This window comes from Delphinapterus leucas, chromosome 2 (assembly GCF_059928025.1).
Source record: "Delphinapterus leucas isolate spDelLeu-1000000601 "Yukka" chromosome 2, BTC_Dleu_Yukka2, whole genome shotgun sequence".
NCBI classification, from domain to species: domain Eukaryota; kingdom Metazoa; phylum Chordata; class Mammalia; order Artiodactyla; family Monodontidae; genus Delphinapterus; species Delphinapterus leucas.
Window position 1 is genome coordinate 127,071,073 of NC_143130.1, and position 15,597 is coordinate 127,086,669.

At 34.5% G+C, this 15,597-nt stretch overlaps 1 protein-coding gene across 3 annotated transcripts in view; it reads left to right on the forward strand.

Moving 5' to 3' along the window:
• The window catches only part of TOGARAM1 (TOG array regulator of axonemal microtubules 1), an 80,773-nt gene extending 69,770 nt beyond the window's left edge, over positions 1–11,003 (forward strand). For 2 of the 3 annotated variants that reach the window (XM_089907654.1, XM_022570661.3), the window contains exons 18-21: positions 4,590–4,779; positions 6,325–6,544; positions 9,152–9,238; positions 9,863–11,003. In XM_089907654.1, coding sequence (XP_089763780.1) covers positions 4,590–4,779; positions 6,325–6,544; positions 9,152–9,238; positions 9,863–10,116 — 751 coding nt within the window. In that variant the 3' untranslated portion in view covers positions 10,117–11,003. The remainder of the gene's footprint in view (positions 1–4,589; positions 4,780–6,324; positions 6,545–9,151; positions 9,239–9,862) is intronic. The other variant, XM_089907656.1, reaches the window with a different exon arrangement.
• The last annotated feature ends 4,594 nt before the right edge of the window (positions 11,004–15,597 follow it).

Sequence of the window (15,597 nt, forward strand, 5' to 3'; positions counted from 1 at the left end):
CATACAGATGGAATCATATGATACGTGGTCTTTTGTGACTGATTCCTTAGACTTGGCATTATGTTTTTAAGCTTTATCCAAGTTGTAGCATATATCAGTACCTCATTCGTTTTCACTAGATAATATTCCATTGTATGGATACACTACGTTTTGTTTATCCATTCATTAGTTGATGGATATTTGGGTTTTGTTGTGGACATGTTTGCAATTCTCTTGGGTATAAGGAGTGGAATTGCTGGGTAGTAAGATAACTGTGTTTAAACTTTTGAAGAACTGTCAGACTGTTTTCCAAAGTGGCTCCATTTTACAGTCCCACCAGCAATAGTAAGAGGGTTCCAATTTCACCACACCCTCATCAATACTTGTTATTTTCCATGTAGGTGTAAACTGGTTTCTTATTTGACAAAGATTCTCTTTGACAAACTTTAGACAGCCTCCTCTGAGCCCTCTTTTACACCAGGCCTCATCCTTGGGCCGTGTCTTTGGCCTGCCTAAGCTAGTCTTAGTTAAGAATCCTGCTAAGTCATTTCCTTCCTACCCCTTCATACTTATCACCCTTGATATCTGAGCAGGTTCCTCATCCTCCACCTTTGATATATAAGTATCTGGCTTGTCTTCAGCAAAAATCTTGTTAGACCAGCTTAGTAAGAAACCCCCTACTCTTGATGTCTACTCTTAGTAATCTTCCATCCACTGACCCTCTGAATCTTGGCTATAAATCCCGTTATCAAGTTTCAGAATAAATTTTTCAAAGTATGTTTTTTGTAGATCGTATGTGATTAGGTCTTGCTTTTGTATCCAGTCTAACAATCTCTGCCTTTTAATTGGGCTGTTTGACCATTTATATTTGATGTTATTGTTCATATGGTTGGGTTTAAGCCTATCATCTTTTTTTTTTTTTTTTTTTTTTTTTGCGGTACACGGGCCTCTCACTGTTGTGGCATCTCCCATTGCAGAGCACAGGCTCCAGACGCGCAGGCTCAGCGGCCATGGCTCACGGGCCCAGCCGCTCCGCGGCATGTGGGATCTTCCCGGACCAGGGCACAAACCCATGTCCCCTGCATCGGCAGGCGACTCTCAACCACTGTGCCACCAGGGAAGCCCCTTTTATGCTATTTTTGTCATGCATTTAACTTCTACATACTATAATCCCCATAATACATTATTGTAATATTTGTTTTGAATAGTCTATACATTGTATAATTAATAATGTTGCCATGAACTATTTTCATTCATTCTTTTTTCTCCCAATTTTATTGAGATACAATTGAAAAATAACATTGTATTAGTTTAAGGTATACAGCATGATTTAATATGTAAATATATTGTGAAATGATTACCACAATAATAAATTTAGTTAACATCCATCACCTCACATAGTTACAGTTTCTTTTTCTTTCCCTGAGAAATTTTAAGACCTACTCTCCTAGCAACTTTCAAATCTACACTATTGTCACCATACTGTACTTTACATCTCCAGAACTCATTTATCTTACAACTGGAAATTTTTATCTTTTGACTCTCTTCACCCATTTTGCCCACCCTTTAACCCCTGCCTCTGGCAACCACCAATCTGTTCTCTGTATCTATGAGTTTGGTTTTTTAGATTTAAGTGAGATCATACAGTATTTATCTTTCTGTGACTTACTTTGCTTAACATAATGCCCTCAAGATCTATTCATGTTGTCACAAGCAGCAAGACTTCCTTGCTTTCTAGGGCTGAATGCATATGTATATACCACATTTTCTTTATTCATTCATCTGTCAGTGGACACTTAGGTTGTTTCCATGTCTTGGTTATGGTAAATAATGCTGCAGTGAACATGAGGATGCAGATATATTTTAGAGATAGTGATTCCATTTCCTTAGGATATATTAATCAGAAACGGAGTTCCTGAATTATATGGTAGTTTTTTTGTTTTTTTTTTTTTTTAAAGACCCTGGTGAGGCATAGTTAGAGGCCTCCTCACCCAGTTGTTATCTTCCAAAACAGTGAATGGCTGCCTCACTCCCTTTCCCGCACTTGGAGTTCTTCATGGTAGTTCTATTTTTAATTTTTTTGAGGAACCTCCATACTATTTTCCATAGTGGCTGCACCAATTTACATTCCCACCAAGAGTGCACAGGGTTCCCTTTTCTCCACATCCTCACCAATACTTGTTATTTCTTGTCTTTTTGATAGTAGCCATTCCAGCAGGTGTGAGATAATATCTCACTGTGGTTTTGATTGCATTTCCCTGATGATTAATGATGTTGAGCACCTTTTCATGTATCTGTTGGGCATTTGTGTCTTCTTTGGAAAAATGTCTACTCAGTTCCTCTGCCTATTTTTTAATCAGGTTGTTTGTTTTTTTGCCATTGAATTGTATGAGTGCCTCTTATACTTTGGATATTAGCCCCTTATCAGATATATAATTTGCAAATATTTTCTCCCATTCTGTAAATTGCCTTTTAATTTTGTTGATGGTTTCTTTTGCTGCGCAGAAGCTTTTTAGTTTGATGTAGTCCCAGTTGTTGGTTTTTACTTTTGTTGCCTTACTCTTGTTGTAAAATCCAAAAAATCATTGTCAAGACTGATGTCAAGGAGCTTATCCTCTATGTTTTCTACTAGGAGTTTTATGGTTTCAGGTCTTACATTCAAGTCTTTAACCCATTTGGGTTGATTTTTGTGTATGGTGTAAAATAGGGGTCCAGTTTCACTGTTTTGCATGTGGCTGTTTGGTTTTCCCAGCACCATTTAAAAGACTGTGCTTTCCCGTTGTATATTCTTGGTTCCTTTATCATAAATTAATTGACCATATATCATAAATTAATTGTGTGTTTATTTCTAGGCTCTACTTTGTTCCATTGATCTATGGGTCTCTCTTAAACTAGTACCGTACTGTTTTGATTACTACAGCTTTGCAATATAGTTTGAAATCAGGAAATGTGATGCCACCAGTTTTGTTCTTTCTCAAGATTGCTTTAGCTAATTGGGCTTTAGTGGTTCCATTCAAATTTTAGAATTATTTGTTCTAATTTTGTTATTTCAATAGGGATTGCATTGAATCTGTAAATTGCCTTGAGTAGTATGGTCATTTTAATACTTTTAATTCTTCCAATCCATGAGCATGGAATGTCTTCCGTTTATTTGTGTCTTCTTCAATTTCTTTCGTTTTGAGTGTGGAGCTTTTTCACCTCCTTGGTTAAATTTACTTCTAGGTATTTTATTCTTTTTGATGCGTTTATAAATGAGATGGTTTTCTTAATTTCTTTTTCAGATAGTTGGTTGTTAGTATATAGAAATGCAACTGATTTTTGTATGTGGATTTTGTATCCTGTAACCTTACTGAATTTTTCATTAGTTCTAACATTTTTTGGTGACATCTTTAGAGTTTTTTTATATAAAATATTATAACATCTGGAAATAGAGATAATTTTACTTCTTTCTTTCCAATTTGGATGCCTTTTATTTCTTTTTCTTGATTAATTGCTCTGGCTTGGACTTCCAATACTATGTTGAATAAGAATGGAAAGAGTAGGCATCCCTGTTTTGTTCCTGAGATTAAAGGAAAAGCTTTTAACCCTTCACTGTTGTATGATGTTGTGGGCTTGTCATATATGGCCTTTATTATCTTGAGGTATATGTTCCCTCTATACCCAAATTGTAGAGAGTTTTTATCGTGAATGCAAGTTGAATTTTCCAGATGCTTTTTCTGCATCTATTGAGATGATAATATGATTTTTATCCTTCATGTTGTTAATGTGATATATTATATTGATTGACTGGTGGATGTGGAACCATCCTTGCATCCATGGAATGAATCCTATTTGGGTCATTGTCTATAATTCTTTTAATGTATTGTTACTAATACTAAGTCATTGAAATAGTAAATCCCACTGGTCTTGAGATTCTAATTTTCCCAGGCATATTCACATGGCTATTTTTCAGAAAAGGATTGACATATCGGGCCTGAGACTGGTATCCTTAGAAAGGCCAGCTTGTGAGGTTAGCCTTTGGCTAGCATCTGGAAACTAGAATTTCAGGAGGATTTCCCCCCCATTCTTTAACTTGATAAGAGTAATTTACTGTGCCTGTATTATTTAGGCAAACAGTATGGTTAAAGCTGAAGACCTGCTTTCCTTCTGGGAGTCTGGAATTTTGGTATGTCCAAGGCAGAGGACCACCCATGACCAACTACCCATAAAAATCCTGGGCACAGAGCCTCTAATAAGCTTCTTTGGTAGAAAACATTTCATATGTGTTGTCACAGTTTGTTGCTGGAAGAATTAAGTTTATACTGTGTGACTCCACAGGGAAAGGACTCTTGGAAGTTTCCATCTAGTTTCCTTCAGACTTTTACCCCATGCACCTTTTCCCTTCACTGATTTTGCATTATATCCTTCTGCTGTAATAAATCTTAACCATGAGTAAAGCTACATGCTGAATCCTGAGTTCTCCCAGAAAATCACCAAACCCAGGGGAGATATTAGGGACTCCCAACACAGGTATCGTGGCTATGGGTTAAGTCATTTTTTGAATTTTTCAAAAATGAATACATGATGAGAATTATTCATTGTGTTTGTGTTTTACCTTTCTTTCACTTTAGAGAGGTAACTGAAATTCGTGAAATCACCAGAAAATCAGTTCCCCGCAATTCCTTAGAAAGTGCTGAGTACATTAAAGTCATAACAGGTTTATTAAATGCCAAAGACTTTCGTGATCGTATTAATGGGATTAAGCAGCTTTTATCAGATACTGAAAACAATCAAGAGCTTGTTGTTGGAAACATTGTGAAGGTAAGGACTGTCAAAATTAATTTTCATTTTCAATCTGTGGTTAATAAAGTTCATTAGCATAAAAAATTGCCCTATTTCTTAATATTATATATATATATTACTGTAAAGTGTTAAACTTAGTGAAAAGAATGCACTGCTTAGGTTTTGCAATGTTAAAAGCATTCTAGAACAATTGAAAGTAATTGAGGAAAAAGGTAAGAAAATAGGTTTATTTGTTTGACTTGTCCCACTAGATGGTAACTCCTTGAAAGCTCTGTATTCTGAGCTCTTAGAACCTGGCATTCAGTAAATATATGTTGAGTGAGGGAGTTCCTTGTTGGACTAATGGCCATTATTCCGGGATTTCACTGCCATGGCCTGAGTTCAGTCCCTAGTTGGGGAACTGAGATCCCCACAAGCCATGAGGTATGACCCAAAAAAAAAAAAAATTGCTGAGTGAATCAATAAATATTTTAAAAACCAAGGCATTTAAGAGAGTTGATATTACTAAGGAATAGTTAATAAAAGTTTTCATATGTAGGTTAGAAATCTGCGTATGCTAATTTTTATATATTATGTTAATATATATTTATAAATATATATTTATATTTTATAATTTGTTTAGGAAGACAAGAAGCAATAGAAAGGGAGACAGTAGTAAATTAATAAATGTTAGTGGTACCAGAGTATAGATTACTTGTGCTTCATCAGAGTTTAGTTCAGTTAATCCCATTAGTAATTTATTCATTAAATTCCATTTTAAATTTGTATTAGGTTCATTAAACTTGGCAAACATACTATAACAACTCTATTCTAGTGGTCGTGTCTCTTAATTTTCAGAAGAAAAGTACCTTGTTACCATGTCATGGGAATCAGAAAGTTACATTTTCTGATATCTGTTGAGTAATTTTCATATATCTATATCTATATATATCAGGAATTATTAGTTAATAGTCTTGGTTTCACAGAATAGCTCTTCCCTCACCTGATATAGGTAAAGAATTGCTTAGCATTCACTTTATTATATCTTGAAGTTATGAAAGCTAAGAATTAAAAGAGCAAGGAACAATTGTTTAAGTACTCAGGTTAAGAGGTAATAATAAAAACTTAACTCTGAAATTGCATCTAAAATTCTCATGAGAAACCTAAACTGAAACTAGATTAAACCTCTCTGTTACAAATAGAGATAAGAATAGAAACTTTTTTTAAGTTCTTAAAGTTAGCTAAACCTGTACATTTCAGAAAACAGCATTTTTATCACATTTATAGTAAATCAGTTATCTGTGTACTGAACCAAATTTCTCAACCTTAATTTAGTAGGATGTCTTTTTAGGTGATGTTTGAAGCCTTCTCTTTTTGCTATAAGAAGATTGGACACTTAGATTTAGCATCAACATTTTTATAAAGTTCCTATTATCTAAGTTCAAGTTAAGTAAGATGTGTGTGTGTTTTTAAATAGTACATTTCTCCTTTAGTAGGATGAATGCTATGAAATGTCATAAGGAATTTAAATATAATAGATATCAACATTATTTCACTTTAAATAATTTACCAATTTACTTCCAGATCTTTGATGCTTTTAAATCTCGACTTCATGATTCCAATAGTAAAGTAAACCTGGTGGCTCTAGAAACAATGCACAAAATGATTCCTTTGCTTAGAGACAACTTATCTCCTATAATCAACATGCTCATCCCAGCAATAGTAGATAACAATCTGAATTCCAAGAATCCAGGCATCTATGCTGCTGCCACAAATGTTGTTCAGGCATTGAGTCAGCATGTAGGTAAGAAATCTTACTTTGGCATTCAAATTATTTTGGCTTTACTTTCGTATTTTCTGATTCTACAAATTTTTTTAATGCTGAAAACCTAGCTGTTAAATTTTTGTCAATTCATGTTGTGACAGAATTTTTTTTATTTTCTCCATAGCAGTTTTAATTATTTTTAGTGATTAAATACCATCCCATTAAATTGACTTTCTCTTCCCTTCTTTTTGACTTTTTCAATTCTTATTTTCTACCTCAACTTCATATCTGATACAAAATTAACTCAAAATGGATCACAGATTTAAATGTAAAATTTAACTGTAAGACTTTCAGAACACATGAGAAAGTCCTTAGGACCTGTGCTTGGTGAAAAAAAAGAAAAAAGTATGATCCAAAAAAAGTCTATAAATTGGACTTCATCAAAATGTAAAACATTTACTTTGCAAAAGACCTTATTTTTTTTACATGAAAATATTTATTTTTGTGTTACAAAAACAAAAATATATCCAAGCAGATAATGAAATAAACATATTTTTTAAGTGTCCCATCCTGGGCTCTCTGTCCTAGAAGTTAGTAAACAATTCAAGTTTAGGTTGCTTCATACTTGTTCTGGATGCTATGAGGTCTCCATCTTAGAACCATATTTCTATAGTGTAGCTCGTAACTAATTGGACAAGTCATCCTCTATGTCATCATCCCAGTTATCCTCCCAGACAAACTGCAGATTCGGAGGAAATATTTGCAAACCACATATCTGATAAATACGCATATCTAGAATATATAAAAAACTCTTGGGAATTCCCTGGCGGTCCAGTAGTTAGGACTCCGGGCTTCCACTGTAAGGGAGCCTGGGTTCGATCCCTGGTCGGGGAACTAAGATCCTGCAAGCCGTACGGTATGGCCTGACCGATAAATAAATAAATTAATAAATAATAAATAAAGAAGTCTTAAAACTCAACATTAAAAAAAAATCTAATTAGAAGATGGGCAAAAGATGTGAAGAAACACTTATATGGATGGCAAATAAACACATGAAAAGATGTTTAACGTCCCCAGTCATTAGGGAAATGCAAATACAAATTAAGACCATAATCATTGCACAAGTAATCATTACATTAGTCTGTTCGGGTAGTTAAAACAAACTACCACAGCCTGGGTGGCTTAAAAACAACAAACACTTATTTCTCACAGTTCTGGAGCCTGGGAAGTCCAAGATCAAGGCACCAGCAGATTTGGTGTTGAGTGAGGGCCCTCTTCCTGGTTTATAAATAGCCATCTTCTGGCTGTGTCCTCACGTGGTGGAAGGGGCAAGGGAGCTCTTTGGGGTCTCTTTTATAAAGGCACTAATCCCATTCGTGAGGGTGCCACCTTCATGACCTTATTACCTCCCAAAAGCCCCACCTCCAAACACCATCACACTGGGGATTGGGTTTCAACATATAAATTTGGGCGGGGATGCAAACATTCAGTCCACAGCAAGTATTAGAACAGCTAAAATTAAAAATAGTGACAACACCAAATGCTAACAAGGTTGCAAAGAAACTGGATCTCTTACGTTGGTGGTGAGAATGTAAATAAAATGGCATAGCCACTCTAGAAAATTGTTTGGCTGTTTCTTAAAAAACTAAGGATGCACTTACCCATCAGTTGTGTTTTAGGCCTTTATCCCAGAGAAATGAAATCCTATGTCCATGGAAAAACCTGCACATGATTGTTCATAGCAGCTTTGTTTGTAATAGCGAAAAACTAGATATAATTCAGTGTGTTAATGGTGAAAGAAACTGATACATCCATACCATAAAATATTAGTTAGCAGTAAAAAGGAATGAATTATTGATACATGAAACAGTTTGGATGGATCTCAAGGTCATTATGCTGAGTGAAAAAAAGCCAGTGCCAAAAGGTCACATGCTGTAGGATTCCATGTGTTTAACTCTCAAAATGACAAATTTGCAGAGATGGATAACAAATTAGTGGTTATCAGGGTTTAAGGGCAGTTTAGGAGGAGTGGCTAGATGTGACTGTAGATCTTTGGGGTGATAGAATAGTTCTGTATCTTAATTGTACTGATAGTTTCACAAATCTATACATGCGATAAAATGACTTAGAATTATATACACATATTGTACCAATGTCAGATTCCTTGTTTTGATGTGTACTATAATCATGTAAGATGTAACATTTGGGTGAAAGTACACAAGACCTCTCTGTACTGTCTTTGCAACTTCCTGTGAAACTATGAAATTAGAGATTTGAAAAAAACCAGTAAAGGTAAAAACTATCCCCAAAATTTCAATTCTTTTTTTTTTTTTTTTTTTGATAAACCTATGTACTATCATTTGGAATAAGATGCCTAGGAGATAGGCAGTTCTTTTTCTTTTTTATACCATATGACAGCTCCTTTAATATTCTGTGAGCTATTTTTATTTCTCATTTGCTGTAAGAATATTACTCTGTTAAGGTTTTATAGAGAATTTTAAAAAGTGTTTAACTATGTAGATTAAATCTTCCTAACACATTTGCATTCACTTGCATGGATTTTTTTCCTTTCAATGCTATGTAATGGAAAATAAATAAGATCTTGTAACGCTTTAAACATGTCTCTGTGTTATTCTTTTTGTTTAGATAATTACTTACTTCTACAGCCATTTTGCACAAAAGCCCAGTTTTTAAATGGAAAGGCAAAACAGGATATGACTGAAAAGCTTGCTGGTAAATATTTTTAAATTGTTATTTCTAAAGAAATAATTTATTGACTAAGGATAAACTGATGGACATTTCAGTTCAATTTTAGGATAGCTACTAAACTCAATATCATTATCCAAGAAGTAGAAATAAATTGTATAATGATCAGAAAGAGGACCTTTTAAGACTTTTACCCAAAAATTTTCTTCAAAAGAATTTTATTCCTCTTTTCCCCAGTAAGTGTTTAGTCTTCTTGTTAGTAGAAATAAACAGGATAAATAAAAAGACATTAAAATCAAATATTGGTACAGATGGAAAACTACTATTTCAAATTATGTATTTAATAAAAGGTCCATGAGTTAAAACTGTATATGTCTTGATTTAACTACATTTGGAAAACATTGTGATGAATTTTTGGTTTGGTTTCTGTCTTTACTACTTTTGCCTGTCATATATAGATTTCTAATACTTGAAGATCCCAATCTTTGGGAGCAAAGTTTCTGACTTTACTTTTTTTTAAGATACCAAACATTTCAGGGCAAATGGCATAGGGAAGAAGCTTCGTTTATTTTATATGCTTTTTAATTCTCAGAACTTGAATTTGTTTGTTTGTTTTTTAACCTCACTGTTTACCATATTTTTGTGTTTCAGATATTGTTACGGAACTTTATCAAAGGAAGCCCCATGCCACAGAACAGAAAGTGTTGGTTGTTTTATGGCACCTCTTAGGGAACATGACAAATAGTGGCTCGCTGCCTGGAGCTGGAGGAAATATACGCACAGCCACAGCTAAATTATCAAAAGCACTTTTTACACAGATGGGTCAGAATCTGTTAAATCAGGCTGCATCTCAACCATCACATATAAAAAAGAGTTTAGAAGAATTGCTTGATATGACAATTTGAAATGAATTACGAATTTTTGATGAAATATGATGAACAAAACTGTTTACATGATGACAAATGGAAGTTTTTTAAAGTTAGATTTTCAGTGCCTGCACTTCTCATCCCGTAAATTAAGTCAATAGCTATTTTTATTTGCAGCCTATGAGTACACATCTGTCCTTTATCAACCCTATCATTTGCACCCATCACACAAAAACCTAAAATAATCTAATCTAATATTCATGAAATCTGAGGCATGTGAAATGAATCCAATTTTAATATTTTTGAGAAAAGTCCTGCTCATTTGCACTATTTTATAGAAACTGAAATTTGTTGCCCTATATGTACAATTAGACTTTTAATTAAAAATATACTTTTTATTATATAATCATGTTTTGCTATGTCTCATTACTCAGCCTTATTTTATGAAGTGGAAGAAAAGTCACTGAACTGTGTTATCACAAACTAAGTTTTGTGTGCTATTTGTGAAAAACATGTATTTCTGAAATCAGTCTGCTAATATGATTGTGCAGTATTAGCTTGCTCTTGCTGCTGTGTTAATGTGATATATTTGCTTACCATTTGGGTTTAATCATCTATATAATTGTGAAATTTAACAAGTTATAATAAAGCATGACGACCAAAGTTTTAGAAAACATTTAAATATTTTAAATGCACATTTAAGAAAATGTGTTGAATGTAATTTCCCTATTTTTATGTGCAAACACTAAATTTTATTTCTATATGTCCTGACATTTATAAAGGTGTTATTTTGCTGCCCAGTTGTGTAATTCTCAAATATAGTGCCAGGTCTTCTATAGCTTTTCTCAGAATTCTTGGGCAACAAGTACTGTATGCATCTTAAAAATGAAAAGGAATGTTATAAAATAAAAGGATTTATTTCTGTAGATGTGTGAGAGGTGTCCTATTTTTCCAACTCCGTATTTGTTAAAATGGGGAAAATATGTATTCTGATATTGACCTATCATTTTCACTTGTTATACTTGATACAATATTGACCTATCTCTATTGACTTAACAATAGACCTGGGTTATAGTTCTAGCTTTACAGAAAATTCACTCTGTGACCTTGGGCAAGTCACTTGCCAGATTTAGGTCTCAATTTTCTCATCTCTAAAATGTGAGGACTGGACTAGATGATTTTTAAGGTTCCATTTTGCTCTAAAATTCTGTGATTCTATGTTGTAGTTTACTCTAAGATCACTTTATTACCATTGTGAACTACCTTCATTCTTTTTCACTTCTGTGTCACTGACTAGTTTTCTAATGTATTGATATTTGGCTACTTTTTAAATTGTGATTCTTTGTATTATCTGCAATTTCTGAGGAAAAAAGCAAAAAAAAAAAAGTTTGAAGCTAATCTGAAAGGAGAGTAAAGATGTGGCTACTTTTTCTGTTTATATACACTGTTTTATAATTAAATACATACTTTTAAAATTCCTTTTCTTCTAAATGTATTTTATTATGTTCCTATAATTTAGGTCCAAAATTGGCAAACATTTTCTGTAAAGGACCAGGAAATAAATATTTTTGGCTTTGTAAGCCACAGATTCTGACATATTCGTTTTTGTTTTTGTTTTTTTACAGCCCTTTAAAAATGTAAATAAATTCTTGGCTCAGGCCTCTGGCATAGTTTGCCAACACCTGGCTTAGATTCTTTTGACTTCAGTTTTAACTCTGAAATCATTATTAAATTTTGCTTCAACCTTTGTGATATTCATTATTGAAACAATAGTTACAGATTCTAAATTTTATTAATTTTTACCACTGCCCTTGTTTCATTACAAATGTGCCTAGTAAATTTGCATTGATTGATTGTTGGATATATTGAAATATATAAATTTCAAAGGCCAAAGAAGAGCACTACGTTATTTAAAGCTTAATCATCCCTTATTTTCAGTATATATAGTTTGAATTTTGCATTGAAAAAAGTACAGTAAATATATCGCTACTAATAATGTGGAAACTTCACACAATCTGTGTGTTTTTATTATAAAGAAAATAGCCATAATGTAACAGAGTCCCACGCCTAAAAGTTTTTTCTCTATATTAGTAACTTCTTGATATTGAGCACTCAGAAGTCTAGGATTCTGTTGCCAAGAACTGTTACCAACCCAGAAATCAAAAAGAATTGGAGACTGATCACTGATGGAAAGAACTTAAGAAAAGCTGAAGGCTTGAATAAATTGAAATAAAGGAATTTGTTTTTTTTTTTACAAGCAGTGATAGTGATAAAAGTCTAACCCCACCAGCACTGCAACTAAAAAATAAACAACAAAAAATTTAAATGGCATATTCACCCAATGGAATTGATAGCATATATTTACTAAAAATGTTAATCATTTTAATCACAGGGCCATGTGCACAATGTGTTAAAGGGAAAAAGCCTGACTACAAAATACAGTGTCTCTGTTTGTTAAATATATACACACAGAGAAAACAACTGGAATTATATACACCGACATGTTAATGGTGGTAATCTGTGGGTAAAGAAGTTAGTTTAATATTTTCAGCACACTATTCTGCAATTTCTATTTTCTCAGAAATGAGCAACATGTATTGCCTGTGTAATAAAGTTTAAATGACAATATGGTAATCTGAGGAGAATCTGAAAATAAGGGTAACATGAAGAGAAGAAAACATGGCAAAAAAGAGACAGTAGTGAATATCAAAGTGCTAAGGGAGGTAGACAGTGATACGACTAGAAGAGAGATGAGAAGAAAGGGAAGCAAGAAATTGTGAAGGTAAAGAGCATAAGACTTTGATTCAGAAAGCATGGATTTGGAACCCAGGTTTACTATTACTTGTTAAACCTTACATATATCCTGCAGTTGGTGTGAGGTACAAAATTAACATGGGATTATGTATAAGAAAGCATTTGTAAACCTCAAATTCTGTACAAAGGTAACTTATTCCCAGCAGCAAATGAAGTTGAGGAGAGATGGGCAGAAACACTACAGAGATCTTTAGAGCCAAGATAAGCTAACACTACTTATTTCATTGCTGGTTATGAGGTTAAATACATCAAACGAAGGCAAAATCATTTAAGTACTATATCAACATGAATGAATTCAAGTCTCATAATGTGTTCTGTAAAAGAATACCTATATTCATACTTAAACTCTTCTCTGGGCAACAATGGGATGAACAGATTTCAAAGTGAATTGTAGGTTTAGCAAATAGTCTTTTTTTTTTTCTTATTAAATATGGAATGTGTGAGACAATGTTATGTAAGATGAAGACAATGGTGTGGTATGACCAGTCTTGAATGAGTTGTTCACCTCTATGCATTTACTGGGTGCCTTGGCCTATACTGGGTGCTGAATAAATAGTACTTGAGTAAAATGTTATATACGTTTGAAATTTATTCTGGAGCAATGTTTTCAAGGGTGGGGGTGGTGTATTTTAAAAGTTAACTAGTAGAAGAGGGATAGTTGGATGGAAACACCGATCCAAAGGCCTCCTGTGGCAAATGGATTTCATAGGATGTCCCAGCCTAATGGATAGATAACGTCTGCCTGTTCAATGTGTTGAAAAAGATTGTGAGGTTCTAGCAAGTTTCAATAGGAAAGAGTATAGTGATCTACTTACTATCCAGGGCTCAGAGCCAGATTCTAGATAGTAAAGGTCTAAAGAATAGTATAACAGGAGTGAGAATTGAAAATATATCTGAAAGGTATTCTGACGGCAGGACTGACTAAATTGATGACATACTTAGATTTGGAACATAAAGGAGTCAAAGAAGTTTCTCACAGTAGAGACTGGTGAATGCTGATGCCATTAACTGAAATGGAGAACACTGGAGGAGAAGCAGGTGGTGGAAAAAAGAGGAATGTAATGCTTTCAGACCCCTGTGAGAGAACTGACTCTGAAGGCAGTTCTGAATTGATTGATTGATTGATTTATGGCCGCGCCGCCAGGCCTGTGGGATCTTAGTTCCTCGACTAGGGATCGAACTGGGCCATCGGCAGTGAAAGCACAAGAGTCCTAACCACTGGACCGCCAGGGGTTTCCCGGCAGAGTTCTGAATTTAAATTACAGCTTTACATTTATTAAATCCATGGCCAAGAGGATAAAAAGAAAGGAAGGAGGAAGGAGGGAAGGGAAGAGAAGAAAGAGAAAAGGAAAGAAAAAACCCAACTGGCATGAGCAAAAGGGAAAATTATTTTTATTGATGCTTATAACAGAAGTCAAAGTCTCTGGCTTCAAAGCTGGCTTGATTCAGGGCTCAAATAATGTCTAAAACTAGTTTCTCTCTCCTTCACCCATGGAAACAGCCAATTTCTCTTTATGTCTCGTTGACCAGAATTGGGTCACCCCTTCTATCCCTCAATCAGTCATTGGCAAATAGGAATGGGATTACCACAGTTGGTTTGTATTGACTATGATTCAGCTCCTGGAGTTGGGCACATTATTACCTGATACCTGAAGAAAAAAAAAAAACTTTAAAAAGCAAAATATATACCTAACACATCAATATGAATATACTTAAAAGAGTAGTATGGGGCTTCCCTGGTGGTTAAGAATCCACCAGCCAATGCAGGGGACATGGGTTCGAGCCCTGGTCCGGGAAGATCCCACATGCCGCGGAGCAACTAAGCCCATGCGCCACAACTACTGAGCCTGTGCTCTAGAGCCCGTGAGCCACAACTGCTGAGACCGCGTGCCACAACTACTGAAGCCCACGTGCCTAGAGCCTGTGCTCTGCAACAAGAGAAGCCACCGCAATGAGAAGCCCATTCACCACAACGAAGAGTAGACCCCGCTTGCTGCAACTAGAGAGAGCCCGCGTGCAGCAACGAAGATCCAACACAGCCAAAAATAAAGAAAAAAAAAGAGTATATGTATGAATATACATGGAATACATAAACAGTAGCTAAACAGCAATACACATACACATACACACACAATATATATTTGCAAATATCAGCAATCTCTTTCACAAGCCGTTCCTGGTACCCCAGTTGATTTAGCTATTAAAGCCTGAAAACTCAATCACCCTGAAAGAATAACCCCTATCCTCTTCTTGCATTCACATTATTCTCTTTTTGCAGCATTATTTGTGAAGAATGTAGAAATTTCCTAGTCCCTAACTTATAACAACATACAGCCTTACTTCAATCTTGCAACATACTATATCCAACACTCCATGTCTAGTAAAGATAAAATCCATAATGAAAATGTAGGTATCATGATTTTTAATGGGCAAAATAACAGTATCATAACCCAGGCTTGTGGGATCAGAGAAGATATCTTCAAGGAAGCAACATTTCAAATAAGTTCTGAAGATTGAGTTATTCGACAATGAGAAAAGAAAGGAAAAGCACATTCTAAGTACCTGCAAAGATCAGAAACTAAGAAGATGAAAGAAGTCAATCTTCCATGTGTCACAGTGAGCAGGACAGAGAGGTTCCAGATAAAAGTAGAGGTAAGAACAAGAACAAAATGGTAAACGCAAGGATTTGGATTTTTATCCCCTAGG